At 39.1% G+C, this 17,161-nt stretch overlaps 1 protein-coding gene across 2 annotated transcripts in view; it reads right to left on the reverse strand.

The window, feature by feature from the left end:
- Positions 1–4,048: 4,048 nt before the first annotated feature.
- The window catches only part of LOC122762173 (vang-like protein 1), a 44,971-nt gene continuing 31,858 nt past the window's right edge, over positions 4,049–17,161 (reverse strand). Inside the window, exons 5-9 of one of the 2 annotated variants that reach the window (XM_044017382.1) lie at positions 16,064–16,239; positions 10,277–10,410; positions 7,374–7,521; positions 7,045–7,279; positions 4,049–5,695 (exon numbers count right to left, since the gene is read on the reverse strand). In XM_044017382.1, the coding sequence (XP_043873317.1) occupies positions 5,435–5,695; positions 7,045–7,279; positions 7,374–7,521; positions 10,277–10,410; positions 16,064–16,239 (954 nt within the window). In that variant the 3' untranslated portion in view covers positions 4,049–5,434. Of the gene's footprint in view, positions 5,696–7,044; positions 7,280–7,373; positions 7,522–10,249; positions 10,411–16,063; positions 16,240–17,161 lie in introns of both variants that reach the window. The other variant, XM_044017375.1, reaches the window with a different exon arrangement.

The following is a 17,161-nucleotide window of genomic DNA, read 5'->3' on the forward strand; positions in this document are numbered from 1 at the left end:
AAACAATTATTTGATTGATCTATTATTAATCGACTACTAAATTAATCGTCAACTTGACAATCGGTTTAAGGGCTTTCTCATTATTATCATTATTATTATTATTATTATTATTATTATTATTATGAATAGAGTGCAAGTAAAAAGCTATAAAATCCAAAACAAACCTTATTACTTTAAAGCAGTTATACACTAACACAAATATACTCATAGGTTTCATGTGTTTTGCTTATTTCAGCTTTGAGGAAATATTACATTGACGGTCAAGACAGCAGATTGGCACATGTTTTCCTTTGGTCAATTAACGTTCTCACCTTGAATTATTCAAACACCGGTGAATAATTCAACATTGTTATGCCTCCTAATGGGAACAGGGACCTGGACAGTGAGGGCTGGGGGAGGTCGAGCTGGGGAGAGACAGGATCAAAGGCTGTCCACAGGGGCATGCGCACACACACACACACACACACACACACAAAGCAGACAAACTCCTGCTAAACTTGGACCACTGGACATGAATTAATAATACAGGGTCATGCAAGAATCATTATTCCCCTGGAGGTGAATGTGAAACAGCATGTAAACAGTGTCTGTACCACACTGTGGGATTTACACACAACATTGAGAGGCAGATTACGGTCTTAAACTGTGTGTATGCTCTATATGTATGCATTTAAATATGACCTGAGGCAAAATGAAGACGAAGAAGACGCAGAGGGTAGTAATACATACTGTCCATGTGCCAGAATATAAAAGTTAATAGTTTGATGGCATCATCCTGTGAACCTTTAACAGGATGGTGTTTTAACATGAATGCTGACAACAGAAAGGGCGTCAGGACTCAACTGTAGGTTTAAGTGCCTGACCAAAGAAAAGAGAAAATGTGAGGTGTAGATTTTCCTTGCACAACACAAACCACCAGCAGGAAGAGAGATTTCTGTTCATGCCTTGATCTGCACATAACCAACTCATTACCAGTGGAATAGAAAGGGAGGATTGGGAGGATTGAGAGGAAGAAAAACATTCCATTTAGATGCAAATACTCCTCATTTTTCTTTCTATCCATCTCTCTCCTCCTCATCCCGGCCGTGTGCGTTGGTCAGGCGGTAACGGGAGGGGGATTAAACCCAGGACAGATGAGTTCCGACAGGCAGCCTCGTGCCCGGAGCTCACGGAGGGATGAGGTTGTTCATTTTCAGTGTGGGACACTGACAGTGACATTCATTTAACCACAAGGCCTGGCGCTGCAGCTCTGACAGGCCTACAGCAGGCCAATTATCTCTGCGCTCGATGACAACAGAAACAGAAAGCCACTAAAATACAGCCCCAAAAAGAAAATTAACAAGCAAAAGTTTTGCTTCAGCATGTCAGACAGCAGGACCACACACTTAATGGGCAGCGACAGAGGGAGTGTTGGTGGGGCCGAACTTGGGGGAGGGAAAAAGGAACAAATAGAATTCCTCACAGGTTGAAACTATAGTGCGTAACCTTTAAATACAGTTTGTTACATTCAAACCATTGTCAAACGGTATTGGTATTAGATTTTCTCTCATACGGCAACGTTCCCATGCTGCACACAGGAAGTTATTTGGTTTATATCAAGACAGTACGGTCTGAGAGACACAACATACAAATAATATTACGTTATCATTTCTGTTCACGCAAAACATGTAAACAGGCAGAATATAACATGAAAAAACACACCAGAAGTTTCACACTACAGCTTTAAGCTCAGAATCAGAATTCAAATGTTTTCGTTTAACAATGGAATTAATCTTAAAATACAAAAGGTTGTTTCCTTTCTATAAGACAATGTAGTATTTCCCATAGTTTATGTTTTAAACAATATTTGGGGTTATGTAATGTTTTTAGATTAAAAAAAAAAGAATTTTCAAATATTAACCCTTAGTGCACACACATATGTGGCACATGTGCATCTTTGTAATTGCTGTGGGAATAATACACAACTCTTTGGACTCTATGGACATCCTGGGGTGTGTGTTTTTAGGTCACACATTCAGGCTTTACATTATGTGTTGATATGTCAAAGTTACGATTCATTTTATATCACATTTTAGTAGTCATATAAAGTAGCAATAATTGTGCAGAAGTCACAAAATAGACCGTTTTTCTTTTCATAAAAATGAGCCAAATGAACTTTGAACTGTGACGTATTATGATTTTAAACATTATGAGTACTTTTTGCTTCTTATAGCCTCTGTATATACTGTAAAAAGCAGCCACAATGCTCTGTTTTCAAAGGGGTAATTTAATTTAGTATGTTGTTAACAGTCTGGTTAATCAAATTAATCCCATTTACTGCAAAATACAGGAACATTTCAAATTCAAAGGTTCATAAAAATGTTTATTTTGTTTTCTTTTTCTCTCTGACTGTCTCGCTCAGTGTTTTTTTCTACAAATGCTAATAGTGTGAAAATGAAACATGTCTTACATTGCAACGTCACATGATCGTCATCAAACTGTCCAAGGTAAAACCTGGCAACATCGAGACAGATGGTGGTTTTGAGGAGGAGGAGGAGGAGGAGGAAGAGGAGGAGGAGGAGGGGTGGAGGCTGGTCATTTGAACTGGAATGGCATATACACACACACACACACACACACACACATACATACATACAAACATACACACATGCTTGATCACATAAATAGATACAGTGTAAAAACAGAAGGGCACAGTCACACTGGGATCATAAAAGTTCACCTGTCAGTAAAATAACATCCAGTGGCAGGTGCTTTGAAAAAGATATTTGCAACAGCGAAAAGTGCCTTTTGTAAACTTGTTCGTGTGAAAGTTACAAGTTTCCAGTGGAACAACGGTTTTCATAAAAAAACAAACAAAAAAGAACAAAAAAACATTTTTAGGGAAAACAGGTCACTGCTTCCAGCAGGGGGCAGCAGGGGACAGATCTTCTTACAGTCACAGAGGACAGCTAAGTGTTTAGCCTCCTTTTTTAAAACACTCATGGTGATATTTCCAGATGACAAAAGACAAGTATGGTTTTAAAAATAATAAAATAATAATAATAATTAGTAATAATTTTACTGTTGATTTTCTTGGCATGACAATTCTTCAGGTGAAAGAAATAGTAAGAGTCTTGAGTCTTCATTGAAAGTGGCTGACCCGAGGGTTTCCCTGTGAGCATGTTTCATAAACAGACAAAACGAGGTGGGAAAAGAAAACCAGACGGTCCAGTTGGGAACCAGGTTCCACCCTGCTTCCACCCAGCTCTTACTGCTAATTCATGCATTAACTTACTGTATGTTATAGACACAAGAGCAAAGTCATGTGAGCCCTGAAATGTGAAATCACACTTTAAATACTGTAAATTCTCAAACTATGGCTTCCGGTTACGCCAGTGGGAGAAAGGAACCTGTGATTAGTTCTTATTTGCCTTGTTGTCTTGATAAAATTATTTCCACATGAGCCTTTTTTAAACCAAAAATCCCAACATTTCAGCCAGTGAAGTTGCTGTAGGGTTTTCATCACTAAGGACCTGTGTTGCATGTCAAGCATTGAGAAATAAAAGCAAAATAATGTCTTCTTTTAAAGGTACAGTTGGCAGGATTTTTTGGCATTATTGATTAAAAAAAAATAATCCCTTGACAACTTTTCAGTGTAACGTCAGTCAAGTGAACAGAAGGAGATGAAGAATGCAGCACCTCCTCTGGGCTCTGTTTCAAGCCTTTGAGAATTCTGGCCAATAACTGGAGGGTTCCACCAGTCAAAGCACAGTTCAGAGAGAGCGCGTGATCCTATTGGTTGTTCTACAACAACTACTATGCACACTTCGGGAAAAGGAAATGAATGTGTGTCAACATCAGGCCTGTGTTTTGGCGATTACATACATCTGTTCGAGAAAAACTGTGTTTTAACCAGAAACAACATACAGTTTTCTTTGTTTAGTGAGAGTCACTAAAAATGGCCTGATTCCTGCTACCAACTAGTGGTTGGAGGCTTAAATACAACACAAAACTGTCAGAATATCAATACAGTGCTTGATATATATACAGAATTGATGCAATATCAGGCTTTGAAATGTTGCAATATTTTAATATTTACTCCTCTGGAAAGATTGTCACTAGTCGCCTGTCTCGTATTAAAGGAGTTAATCTGAGAACAGAGAGCCATGGTCCCATATGTTAAGAACCTGAGGATGAAACTCAACAACCAGCTATTTTTCGAGTGGTCCTGATTACTGTGGTTTTAAAAAGCTTTTAATGTGGGAAATATCAGGGAGAGTTTTGTTGAAGGTGACTTGAGAATTTACAGTGTTTAAATTTGTTTTAAATTTACTAAGAGAGGATTTTGAATTATGGTCTGTAGAAATCAGTATTTTTTCTGCCCCTCCCTTCTCACCGCCTTGCCTTTCCATCACATCAGGGAGGCAGATTGGTGGACGTGAAAAGCAGTGAGAACGTTACTGAAGCGATGAGGCAGGGCAAATGTTTTTTGGCCAAATATCCATCGGCCTTTATAGCCTGGTTCACTCTGAGTTCACCTGGGTGTTAAACATAGCATGCGTGTGTTGTTCCCAACTGGAGTGGAAATATTTCTGGTTTTGCTCCGTTGCACCTGGAGAGAAATCACGCACCGAAACAGGCCAAAGCGTCCCTCTTTGGCTGCTAACATTAGAACACAAGGCTGCTACTGTATGACCAGTCTTAGTGAGGTTTGATGTTTCAAATGCTTCAAATGCAGAAACACAACGGAGCTGTGCAGATGTCCTGAAGTAGGGATGAGGAAATGAAAAGAGTCAGACATCCTTTTGGAGCACATATATTCCAACCTTTAAGATACTTTCTTTTAATTTAAAAACATACATGAATGTGCATTTAATGCAAAATCTGATTGAAGTTTAGTTTCTTTTTTGTCAAATGCATTTAATTTGTTGGTTTCTTTTTGGAGAGAGAGAGAGAGAGAAATAAATCCATTTACATCTCAATCTGTTGACGTCCAAAAGCATCTGAATACCTTCAGATGTTGAAGGCGAGACGGCAAAACAGGCAAAATACTTGTTTCAGGTGACAAATGTCAAAATACGAGGCACACCAGCGCGGCCCTTGATAGTTCCTCGGTCTGTTCCATGCATATAAAAGTGTGACAGAGACAAAAAAAGGTCTCTGTGGAGACGTCAACCTCAAATGTTCCTGTTTGGTTCGACTCCAACTGCTCACAAAAGGAACGAACGGTAATGACACAAGGCGTCCAAACCCCTGTGAGCTTAATCCTGTGGCAATTCTTCTTTCCATCCAAATACAACATAAAAAGATCAATATATTCAAACGGGTGTGATATAGAGACTCATATACAATATATAAAAATTCCAAAACAATTTAAAATAAAAACTGCAAACCCAAAATGAAAACATTTGAGAGCAACAAAAAAGAGTGAAGAGTAAAAAAAAACAAAGTCTTCCTACACGGAGGTTTCAGACTGAAGCCGCAAGACAAACTTGTGTGACTTGGGGTCGATGTATTCCTCCGACATCTGGATGTACGGGATCTTCTTGCATGTCACCACCAGACTGAAGTCCACGCACTTGAGCAGGAAGATTGTGCCGTCCTTCAGGCTGCTGGTGACCGCTGCCTCGCTGATCAGTGTCCACTGACGGGCGAGCCAGTGGTCGCGGCTGTACTGCAGGGTCGGACCTGGGTTCAGGTAGCTCTCCAGAAACGCCTGTGTGCACAAAAACACAAATCAGTCACGTTTAAGAACAAGAAAACTCTGTTAAAGTGTAAATATATACATTTACAGGTGCACAATCCATTCAAGCATAATGATTAGAAATTCCACCTTCCCAGTTTAGTGCAGATCGGGCCTCTTTTTCTGTCAGAACCCAACGAGCCTGAGAGAATATTGACCGAACCTGATATGCGTTCTGTATTCTTTAGTCAGAGCCAGACACAGTTAGAGTAAGCTGAAGCGTATCACCAGCACCCATGAGTATAATAAAATTTCAGACTCACCATTAATGACCATCAGTTCCCCTTAATTAACTCTATTTACATAATCCAATCATTGTGGGTTATTTTGAGTTTGAGTGGAGGAATAGGATAACATTAAAACAAAATCACCAGGTCAATCACTTAGTAGTTACTACTTATTATCACTTTTATATATATATGTGTATAAATATATATGTATATATATATATATATATATATGTATATATGTATATATATATATATATATACAGTATATATGTATATATGTATATATATATATACAGTATATATGTATATATGTATATATATATATATACATATATATATGTATATATATATATATATATATATACATATGTATATATATATATATATATATATATATATATATATATATATGTATATCTCTCCACAATAATGCCGCTGTAAACTCCCTCTGCTTCGGCCAGGTAACCGGCATATCGAGTTTTGTATTGCACGACTCGAGGAAGGATGGCAATATACGCCCCCATTTTGAATTCACCCTAAAATACCGATTATGACATGCACAAAGGCTTTACTCAATAACTGCTACTGTAGCTGCTCACTCTCACATATTTCTCCCCTGCACGTCTCCTCACCTGCTTCACTCTCTGCAATTTTCACTTTTTTTGAAAGCTGACCTACATCTTGTTCCCTTAAATAATACTTCTGTTTCTTCTGCTCTCTGTCATGAAGCAACAGGCTGAGCTGTTCATACTGCTGCTGGAGGATATATTTACATCAATCTAAGCAAATTTATCTTACGGCCCTACAACTGAGAGTTCTTTTAATGTTTCTAATAAGAAAACTGGGCCAGTTCCAGACCAGCTTTTGCTCCCACCATAGTTCTATTCATTTCCTTTAACATCATAAGTGGAAACATGTTACGTTTACATAGAGCAGACAGACCAGGAAGACAATTAGAACAACTCTCTAGATCAGAATGTCCATCCAAGTGGTTAATTTTGGACCAGCATATTCATATTTACATGAAGTATTGTTTACTCTATATAATCAAGCTTTTGTGTCCATGAATAAAACCGTGAATAAAGGCCAGACCTTGGGTGTCATGTTGTTGGTGATACAGAAGGCCAGGTGCTGCTGGATGCTCTCCATGCTGTGACAGTGCTGCTGCTTGGTGGTCCTCAGGTATTTCTGGAGGGCTCGAGCCATGGAGGGGAAGATGGCCTGCGCCGCCTCTCGTGGGTCCATCACATCACTCGGAGCCTTCTTCTGCTCTTCCTCTTGCATGCGCTTGATATGTGTGAATGCTTCCTCTACTGCCACCACCAGTCTGTGGGGAATATGCAGAAAACAGAGCGAACGATAAATATTTTATCATATATCATGGATTTGAAATTGAGTTTAAAAGTTTTAGATTCACTCACCTCGCTTTCCGTTTGCGGACGCGCCTTTCGTGCTCGGCCTCCTCGTAGTAGAGCTCGTTGTGGCTGGAGTCTCTGCGTCGAGCAGCTGCTGCGATCATGGCTCTGGACTGGGAGTGAGCTAGACCTGCTGCAGCATTATTTCCTGGGCCTGGCATTAGAGAAAGACAAGACCAGAACGGTTGCAGTGTGTATGAGTATGAGTCCAGAAAGGAAAAGTAAAGACAATGAGTGACCAAGCTGCTCTCAAAGTGGATTCGTTTTTAGATTATTAATGCACATAAACCTCAGTCCATTCCGTTTTATCACCGGAATATGTAAAAAAAACAAAAAAAAAAAACAGCAATTGACAGGAAAAGCCACACAAAGTCGTATTTTTTTATTGTTCCGAGCACTGCGATAATTCAAAAACAGCTCACCCACAGATGGTTATTGATATTCAAAGCTTTTTACTATTCTGCCTCTCGCTGCCTTCAGGTAGAACAGAGTATCCAATTAAAAACATGTCTCTGACAACTTCAAAAGTAGACATTTTTGGAATGAGGACGGGGGCTGCTGATATTAATGCGGGTTAAAAGACGGCTGAACTGGTGAATTATTAATGCAGGGCAGAGATCGTGTATAAACAGAATAATTCATGGAAAGAGAGGAGGGAGTTTCCAACACTCCCTGCTCTTGGTGTAACTGTTGCTACATGGGATTTAAGGATAATAGATGTTGGGATGAAAACTCTGAATTTCTTAGATTTTTAAGATGTAAGATGTTAACAAAGAGCCGAGTAGCAAACAAAAAACTACTAACAACCTTTCCAACTAATAGAAATCATTAAAACAAGTTATTTATGTCACACATAATGGCCACCTCTGAATACTTAATCTGAATCTAATGCTCTTTGTAAATGAAAACACTTTTTACACAAGCATCTACTTGTGAGAGGAAATATTTCTTTCAATGGTATTTCATTTTATTGGTGCTTTTTAAACGGTTAATTTAGAAAAATCCCTTTAAATTAGTCATTTTCAGATTTGAAAAAATGCAATTTTTTACCCAAATTGCTCAGCCCTACTGACAATAATTTGTAATCCTCAACATCTACAAGAGAGAAGATAATGGAAACTCAAAGAGGTTGTAATATCACATTTGGAGGATGTGGAAGTGAGGTTTAGGATTGCTGCTCTGTGCTCTGAGCTTCAGTCCTCTTTAATTAGCAAAGACAAGTGTACGTCCCTGAGATCGACTTGTGCGGCAGTAGTAGGAAAGTAAACTGTCTAAAAGAGAGAGAGAGAGACGGAGAGAAAAGGGTCCCTGACCAGCTGGTGCCGGATGAAAATAAAGGAAGATGAGACACAAGAGAGAAATGATGAGACCAGCAGCATAATAGCTATTGATTTATCAGCCATTTCCACCACTGTCTCCAACTATTACTAGAGGAAGAAGAAGAGAGGAGGGAAACAAATGACAGCAGGGAAAAAAAGGAGGAGGGAGTCAAGTTAGTGCACTTAAGTGAAGCTTGAGGACACTTAAGGGAGAGCATTAATTTAATAGAGGGCTTGTGTTACATTCTGCCAGCTGCCTCAAGGACGACTTTGAACTTTTCCATCAACCTGTGGCATGCAGCGAGTGAAGAGGAGCGGTGAGGAGTGGATTCATAGTGTGTTTCACACAGTGACTTCATTTCTAGGTGTAAACGAGGCTTTCATTTAGTGTCAAGTACGAGGACAGTGAGAGATTTCACAAAGTGAACACCAGCAGGCTGTGAGGATGCTCCAGTTAGAAATGTCATTCACTTACTTTCCAATAGGCAGGCTTTCAGTTTGGCTCCTAAGACTTTATAAAAGGTTCGCGTCAGTGTTAAGAGACACATAAGGAAGAGAAAGTCAACATTTCAGCCGAGCGGGCGCTTGGATCTTATTCCCACCTGCTTCTAAGGTAACACAGCGAGTACTGACTCACATATCGAATGACAACACTTTTTTTAGTTTTGCATGGTGCAAGCTATTATCTACAAATCACCCGCGCTTTAAATTACTGTTGACAATTTTCCAATGAAGCTCTGTTTGCAGATCGATTTTCTTCCTTCCAGGCAACCATTTGTTTCAGCACATTCCAGCAATGTTCGGAAATCAAATCATCTTGCAGAGACATGAACGGTGCCTCACACCGAGTGATCCATCACAGCGAGCAACCCAGAAAAGTTCCGTTGCGATAATTCAGTTCATCACAGAGTGGAAAAATAAAAATATCGATGCGTTTCACTGTGATTTTCAATCAAACTGAAATAAATGGCAGCAGTGGTAAAAATGTAAAGAAAAACATGAAACATATCATGTGGAGAAATAGTTACCACTGATGCACACAATAAGCAGTCTAAACCATCATGAGTAAAAATGATTGCCATCACAATGCGGTAAAATAAAGGCTAAATAAATGAATATAATAAAACAATTATTTAATAATTATACAAAATACTTATTTTACCTTTCAAAAGAAATCTCAAACATTTTAATTTCTTTGACACTTTTAATAACGCTCTGTAATGGATTGTACATTTTAACTTTGTACTGATTTCTTATAATTTTGTCTCGTTTTTAATAAATGTGTTGTTTTTAAATGTTTCTGTACAGCAAACATCTGCAAAGAGTGCTCTTTAAATAAATGTTGTGCCTTGAATAAAAGACATTTATTTTAAAAGCATTTTGATTGTGAAAATGATCCACATGTTAACAGGTTAAGACAAAAATAAACACAAGCGTCAGCCCTAAAACATTTGAAAGATTGGAAAACAAACACATATCCTGTCCAAGATGACAAGCAACACACAAAACAACCCAAAGCACAGACCAAGACACAAGGTGGAGTTCAAAGTCCTTCCCACTCACCCTCAGCGGGGGCTGCTGGGAACTCACCATCCACGTTGTAGACCTTGAGGCCAGCCAAGTGCTTTGCGGCGCGGGATTTGGAGGCCGAGAGCAACGCCGGGTTGTGGACTGGGAAATCGCAATAGTAATGCTCGATGATGGCCAGAGCTGCTCGCTGAATACTGCAGAGGAGAAGATGGTCGAATTAAAATGAACATATTTTAGTCACAATGCAAGAGAAACAAAACATTTAGCCATGGGACGTTTTTCACGATACTGGGAAAGCAAAGGAAAAGTGCAGACGATAGACGAGGACAAAAACAGCCTGAATAATGTTTTTTAAACACTTCCCATGACAGAAGAATCACATGCATAGTTGTAAGGCGATGAAGAGGGAAGCACATGTTTACAACGTAAACAACAGAACACATACCACTTTAATAAACCAGACTGCACATAAATAAAAAAAGAAAAAAAGGTGATGCTAAGGGGAAAAAAGGGGCATGAGAAACAAGAATGATCTGAGAAGTAACAGTTATACTTAAATGAAAGCCTTTGTGGGAAATTCCCACCACAAGTGATATAGAACGCAGACGTAACAACACAGCAGGACACTTTTCACACACTTTCCACATATTTTCATAGATTCGTTTTCATAAAGAAACGTAAGAGCATAAATTCACTGAACACAGACTAACAGTTATGCCTCTGTGTTTATTTTAAAAAGATGTATATCTAATCTTTCGCAGGGTGCAATATGACTCCCACCTTTTTTCTATCCACACTGAGTAAACAACATTACATCTCCGTCACGTAGCACTGGAAAAATCTGATGAAGTATAGCGTCATAGAAGAGGCAGCAGAGTTACCTCGTACACACTGATAACTGTGACACGGCAACTGTTTGAGGGAGAAGAGGAGGGAACTGAGAAAAAAAAAGTCATCCTTCACAGCACAGATCATAAAGTTTGCCAAGACTTGTCCTTCATAACCGCACACTATTAAACCCAATGTTCATAAGCAGGGTGTTTTTACATGTTACACAACATAAAGCAGGGGCTCTTTTATAATGTACTGCCTCTGTGCCGTGTTCAGAGCTACATCAGACTTTAAAGCACACAATAACCTTTTATATTCATAAGTAAATCACACACTCACCCAATATTAGCAGGTTGTTTTTACACACCGTTAAAGTTTTACCCTACCACAAGTTGTGACAACAGTAGTTTTGCTGACCTAGGACAACAGGCTTATGTACATAGCTTCAAGAACATGTCCTGGCTGAATGACTGTTTGACTAACCTTTAAATATTAAAGCTGCTCTGCTCTTATCAATATTTGATATTACTGACCTTCAAATAAGGACAAGTGTCACGAGTTGACCAATTCTGACTGTTCACTTATCAGCACTGTTTCCAACACACCAGCAACAGACAATTATCATCAGGTTCCTTCATGCGGTGCACAGAAACATCGATGCAAACACATTCTTTGAATCAGGAGTCTCAAACTCAAATGACCTGAGCAGAACAATAAAGAGTGTAACCAATAAATGCAGTTATGTTATTATTATTATTGTTGGGGTCTCACAGCAAAAGCTTCCTGCCACAGCTCAAGTTTATCAAACCCTGCACCAGCTTGAGAGAGAATATAACCTTTAACAAACAGGCTCAATAAGATTAGAATACATTTAAAAAGGAATTAATCTACGCTCTTAGAAAAGAACATAAAAGTAGAACAATGTTTAATATTGGTGGCATATACTGTATGATTGTCAGGAGGTGGCACTTTCACACCTGTCTAGATCTATATAATAATATTTGTCTATATGTATAAACATATACATATACATATATGTATATGTATATGTATATATATATATATATATATATATATATACATATACATATACATTAAGTTTTAACACAGAGATCATGCAGACTGGGGTTAGCTTGTACGAGGTCAGTCTCAACTCTCACCCAGTGTCAGCTGGGACTGACTCTAGCTCTCGCTGTGACCCTCAGAGCCATATAGATAATAGATGCAGGTGTAATTCTTCAGCTGGCTTTCAAGTTTTAAAAGCAGGGAGTCATGGTTCAATTACTGCACACAGGAATTCAGTGGCTGCTATAACAGTGTTGTGACAGCTCCTCTGACCTGGAGCATCAGACCAGAGGTCAGCAGAGGCTCCCAGCTGTTAACTGACCAACACTACCACTTCCCTGTGCCACAATGTGAGCCCTCACTGTGTCCCTGTGTCATTATTTAAGCCACGAGGAGAGATAACTCAATACACTCCAATAACAGCACATGCTTGTCCGCAGCATGCGCTTCAGATTATCCCAGTGAAGGATCACAGTCGGCCAATGATCTCTGACCCCATCATAAAAGCAGGTTCTGACCTTACAAACAAATGTTACATTAAAGTAATGGGTCATTTACACAGTATCACATACAGATAAAACCACACAGACATGACTTTGTTCACACTGGTTTGTGGTTTGCCATCATTTGACAATCGCATGCGTGAGGATAACAGAGTTACAAATGTTTGAATTTGTTAAAGGACTAAAAATACATGACTTGCCAGAAAGGTTTAGGGGTTTTCTATTGATCTTCACTGCTGGTGAAAAGCATGTAGAGTAAGAGAGGGTAATGGCTAAAACAAAGTATAAAAAAGTCTAATAAACATTAATTCATAAAAACACCCTCTGTAACAATGCTCTTTTGTTATTTTTTTTGTTGATCTGTTTAAGAGAGATATTATATTTAATATTTATCTATTTATATAATATTTAATATTTATATATTTGGAATGTAGAACATAACTATACTATACTATAATCACTATAAATGCATGGTGTATTGCACCAACACACTTAGATATAATAAATACAATTACTATGCGTGAAATTGTGTGCTGTTTTGTGCAAAGAACAAAGTTTAAAATCACAAATAACCAACATTTCTTGCAATAAAATACGTAAAATAAGTGCAGATTGGTGACTTGATCATTTATACAGTCCCTAGAAGTCTTCCTCTTGCCTACTTACTCACGTTTTGTTGTTCTGTTGCCAGAAGCTTAGTAACTTCCAATTATTGCAAAAACAAAACCACATATTTCATAGGATGTTGAATATTAAGCAGTGCCAGAGGCAGGTCTCATTCTGCCAAAGGGGCAGCAGAGTGTGCGACACAGACAAACAGACAGAGCCATTGTTCAGCAGCCACTTTCATAAGCATTGAGTAAGAATTCCTTCTGCTCCTCAACAGCAATCAATTATTAAGCCGAGCAAACACAACCAGGACAATTTAAACAAACAGTATGACTGGTTGACACAGCAGCATCTGGAGAAGTGTCAGGGATTGGAAAATTAAATGCACGGTATGTAACTTCTACTCTTAAGGGTCTCCCAATCTCAACAGTAACACAAGACCTCGTTTGATGGTGTGGGGAAGCAGCGTGGGATGGGAATAGTAAGCTCTGGTACTGGTACTAGTACTTCCTCACTCTGATGTTTCATAGGGGGTTTGCTCAGGAAGTTATAGCAGAGACAGGTAAAGCGGACAAAGTCATTAAAGGGAAATAGAAAACAGTACCTTCAACAGAAATACAGCTTTGTATGAATCTAAAGAAACATTTTGACTAATATAAATACACAACTATGAATATATGTTACGTATTATATCCTTAACTTAAATTGCAAAACTGCTGGTAAAGGAGCTGCAGTGAAGAGAAAGGGAGCAGACTCAGCGCTGACCAGTCATGGAATGTAAACTGTTCCCAGCAGGGAATGTGTTTAACCCCCACCCAACTGCAACAACACTCCCAGCCAGGCCATGAGGAATGTGTTCATATTTAACTTTTCTGCTCTGACAAGGAGACAAAAAAAAAAGAATCCTCAGGTCTTCAGATTGGTATCAAAGACCAGTCAGACGGAGACAGGCTTTCAGGACCACAGGGTCTGAGCAGGGTCTCCGTCATGATAAAGCTTAAGATGGATGCCAGAGAACGAGGAATGTGAGCCACAACGGCAGCAGAGGGAACACACGAGGGATTGGCTGAGAAAACACAACACCCACACATGTCTGGGCTTCTCTGTATGATACATTCATGATCATGGCTACATGTGCACGGGTCGTTTGCATGTATATTGTGCAATTACCCGTGTGTGTGTGTGCGCGCGTGTCCACGCGGGAGTGTCAGGCTGACCAGATGCTCGGCTGCAGTCTGCAGGGAGCTCTAATTAGCCGTGTGTTTACAGTCACAGACGGACAACAGCGTGACTGCTGCTGGCCAAGCAGGGATGAATGACACAGCTTATGAGGGACAACACCCTGAAGGAAGCCAGTGAACACACACCATCACAATCACATTCACCAGTTTGATCCGAGGCAAAATCAATACATACTTCCTGCTTTGACAGTGTGAATATAGATTTTTTACAGCGTTTATGACACATTCCCTCTTCTGTATGTCATAATTACATCCTTAGATAGATATAGACAGACAGACAGACAAAGTACATTCAAAGTATTCCATTTTAGAATGTATATTGTATCTCTATATGCACTTCTCTCAAATGATTTTGCTCAGTGCAAAGAATGTAGGACACGTGAACTATGAGTCTCCCCTGAAATGCAGCGACCTAAAGATATAAGATAATATTTCATCCATCCTGTCATAAACCTGTCACCTATAAATCCATCAGGTTTTATTAGTTATTGGTAGGGAGGAGTGCATGTGAGACCGGGGGGCTGCACACTGACACCAGGCAGCAGCAGGAGAACTAAAAATGGGATCTTCCCATTTTCCCTGAGAGGCGATAAGGCCACAAAAAAACTAGTCTGAGCTGTTCTTTCCCACACGTAAGCACACATGCACACTCCCATTCTTTCATTCCCACATTCATTTCAGGATTCTTCAACACTACCCAGCCATTAACTATTAATCCTTCGCTCTCTATTCTCTCTTTCACTCCCTCCCGTAGCCTCCTGCCTGCTCCAGTCTCCAGGGTCTTTCCTCTGTTCTCTGGCCTCTCGCTGCAGCTTTTTCTGAAGGAGTTTCCTCTGAAGGCTTCCTCCTCCCTTTTCCTTTTTTATTCTGGCACAATTTCCTCTCCCTATCAGCTACTTTGTCTGCATGCCCTTTTGTGTCTGCGCTTTGTTCCATCTCTGATTTTCAACATAAATCTTGTTTTCTGTTCAATCAAGCAACAAGCTCAAAGGTCAAACCAAGAATATTCCGTTTATTGTCCTAGAGGAGCAAATGAACCAGAAAGTATTTAAATTTAAGAAGCTGCAATCCTAGACCCATCTTTATTTACTTAAAAATCACTTTAATTGGTGAATTATATAATCAAAATAATTTGCTGGCAAATAATTTAGTAGTCGATTATTAAGGGTTAGGGTTATTAATTAATTGTCGTAGCCCTAAAGAGCATGGCAACAAAAATATGAACATTGCTCATCTTACCCCTGAATCCAGAAAGGCAATGAGCTGGCCAAGCAAATATATGCACACACATTCCTAGTTTAACTACCTTCCTTTGTCCCATGAATGCGGTGATTCTGAAGGCTTTCCTCGTAAATGCAGTGTCAAGACTGAACGACTGTCACTGTGAGTCGTAAAATCCTGTTTCTCAAGCGTCATATCAGCCTCTAAAATCAAGGACCTTTGCTTGAACTGGTCTTCCTGGATCCTGTTTCATCATGACAAAATTTGAATTGTTTGATCTTTGAGTTTTTATGAGGATAAAGGATATCAGGATGAAACTGATAGGCCACGACATTCAAATTATTGGAGGAAACACCTACTTCGTTGCTATTTCGTACCTGAGCTGTCCCAGATTGTAGTGCTTTGTCTCTCCATCTGTGGAGCGTGTGACACACAAGGAGAAGCATGGCTGAAGCTGCCTGAGCTCCAGCAGTACGATGGCCAAGTAGTGGATGAAGAGCAGAGCGTCCACTAGCGACACGGCGTACTGCACGATTCCCTGGTAGTTGTCATCCTGCAGGGAAAGCAAAAAAAAAAGGTTTGGATAAGAGTCTTTTTACCATGTGCAAAAACAAGCACAACATACCACTGGGGGTGTAGAAACACATAAACGTGTGAGATAACATGTAGAGCAAATTAATATTTAGATACTTTTCAAAGGATGCCACTCATAAGAATATTTTTTTCTGTGTGCGTGTGTTTTTTCTACATGTATTCTGAATGAGGAACCAACGGGGATTTTAAATCATGTCTCACAGAAAACACATGGCCCCAGAGAAGCCAAATATCTGTGTTTTCATTGTCACTGATTTTGTGAAGCTTATAAAAGCATGAAAATGAATTCCCTCCCGGGCCGGTTCATGCATGTTTGTGCACTTAGAGGCAAGAGCAGCCACAATATTTCATACCTGCATTCAAGGCTGCACGATATGGCCAAAAAGGCTACAGTAGATATTGATAATTATCATGATAAATGATAAAGATAGATTTTTACTTTTAAAGGTGAAGAAACCAGAACATTTTAATTTTAATATGTTTTGGATTTTGAATAAATGGACAGAAAACTGTAGGGGTATAAGAACATATTGTGATATTTCATGACATAATACTATATCAGTTCTATAAAGTGTTATAGCAATATGGAAATATTATTGAAATGTGCTGTATATAAGCCTCCCACCACTAACTGGCAGCAGGGTTTTGGCCACTGTACTGACCTAGTGTTGATTCTTATAACACTGTTGTATTTACTGAGTGTTTTTCTGAAAATATACTATTTTGGGTGAGGAAATTACATTTGCTCATAGTATCCCAATGTATCACAATATCGTATTATCACCCCATATTGTGACATGTATCTAGAAAACAAAAATAATTTCACACATCTAAGGTAAAGAATTTAAGCAATTTATAGCAATTACATATGTTATTCCTCA

The sequence above is a fragment of the Solea senegalensis genome, linkage group LG2 (assembly GCF_019176455.1).
Source record: "Solea senegalensis isolate Sse05_10M linkage group LG2, IFAPA_SoseM_1, whole genome shotgun sequence".
In the NCBI taxonomy this organism is placed as follows: Eukaryota; Metazoa; Chordata; class Actinopteri; order Pleuronectiformes; family Soleidae; genus Solea; species Solea senegalensis.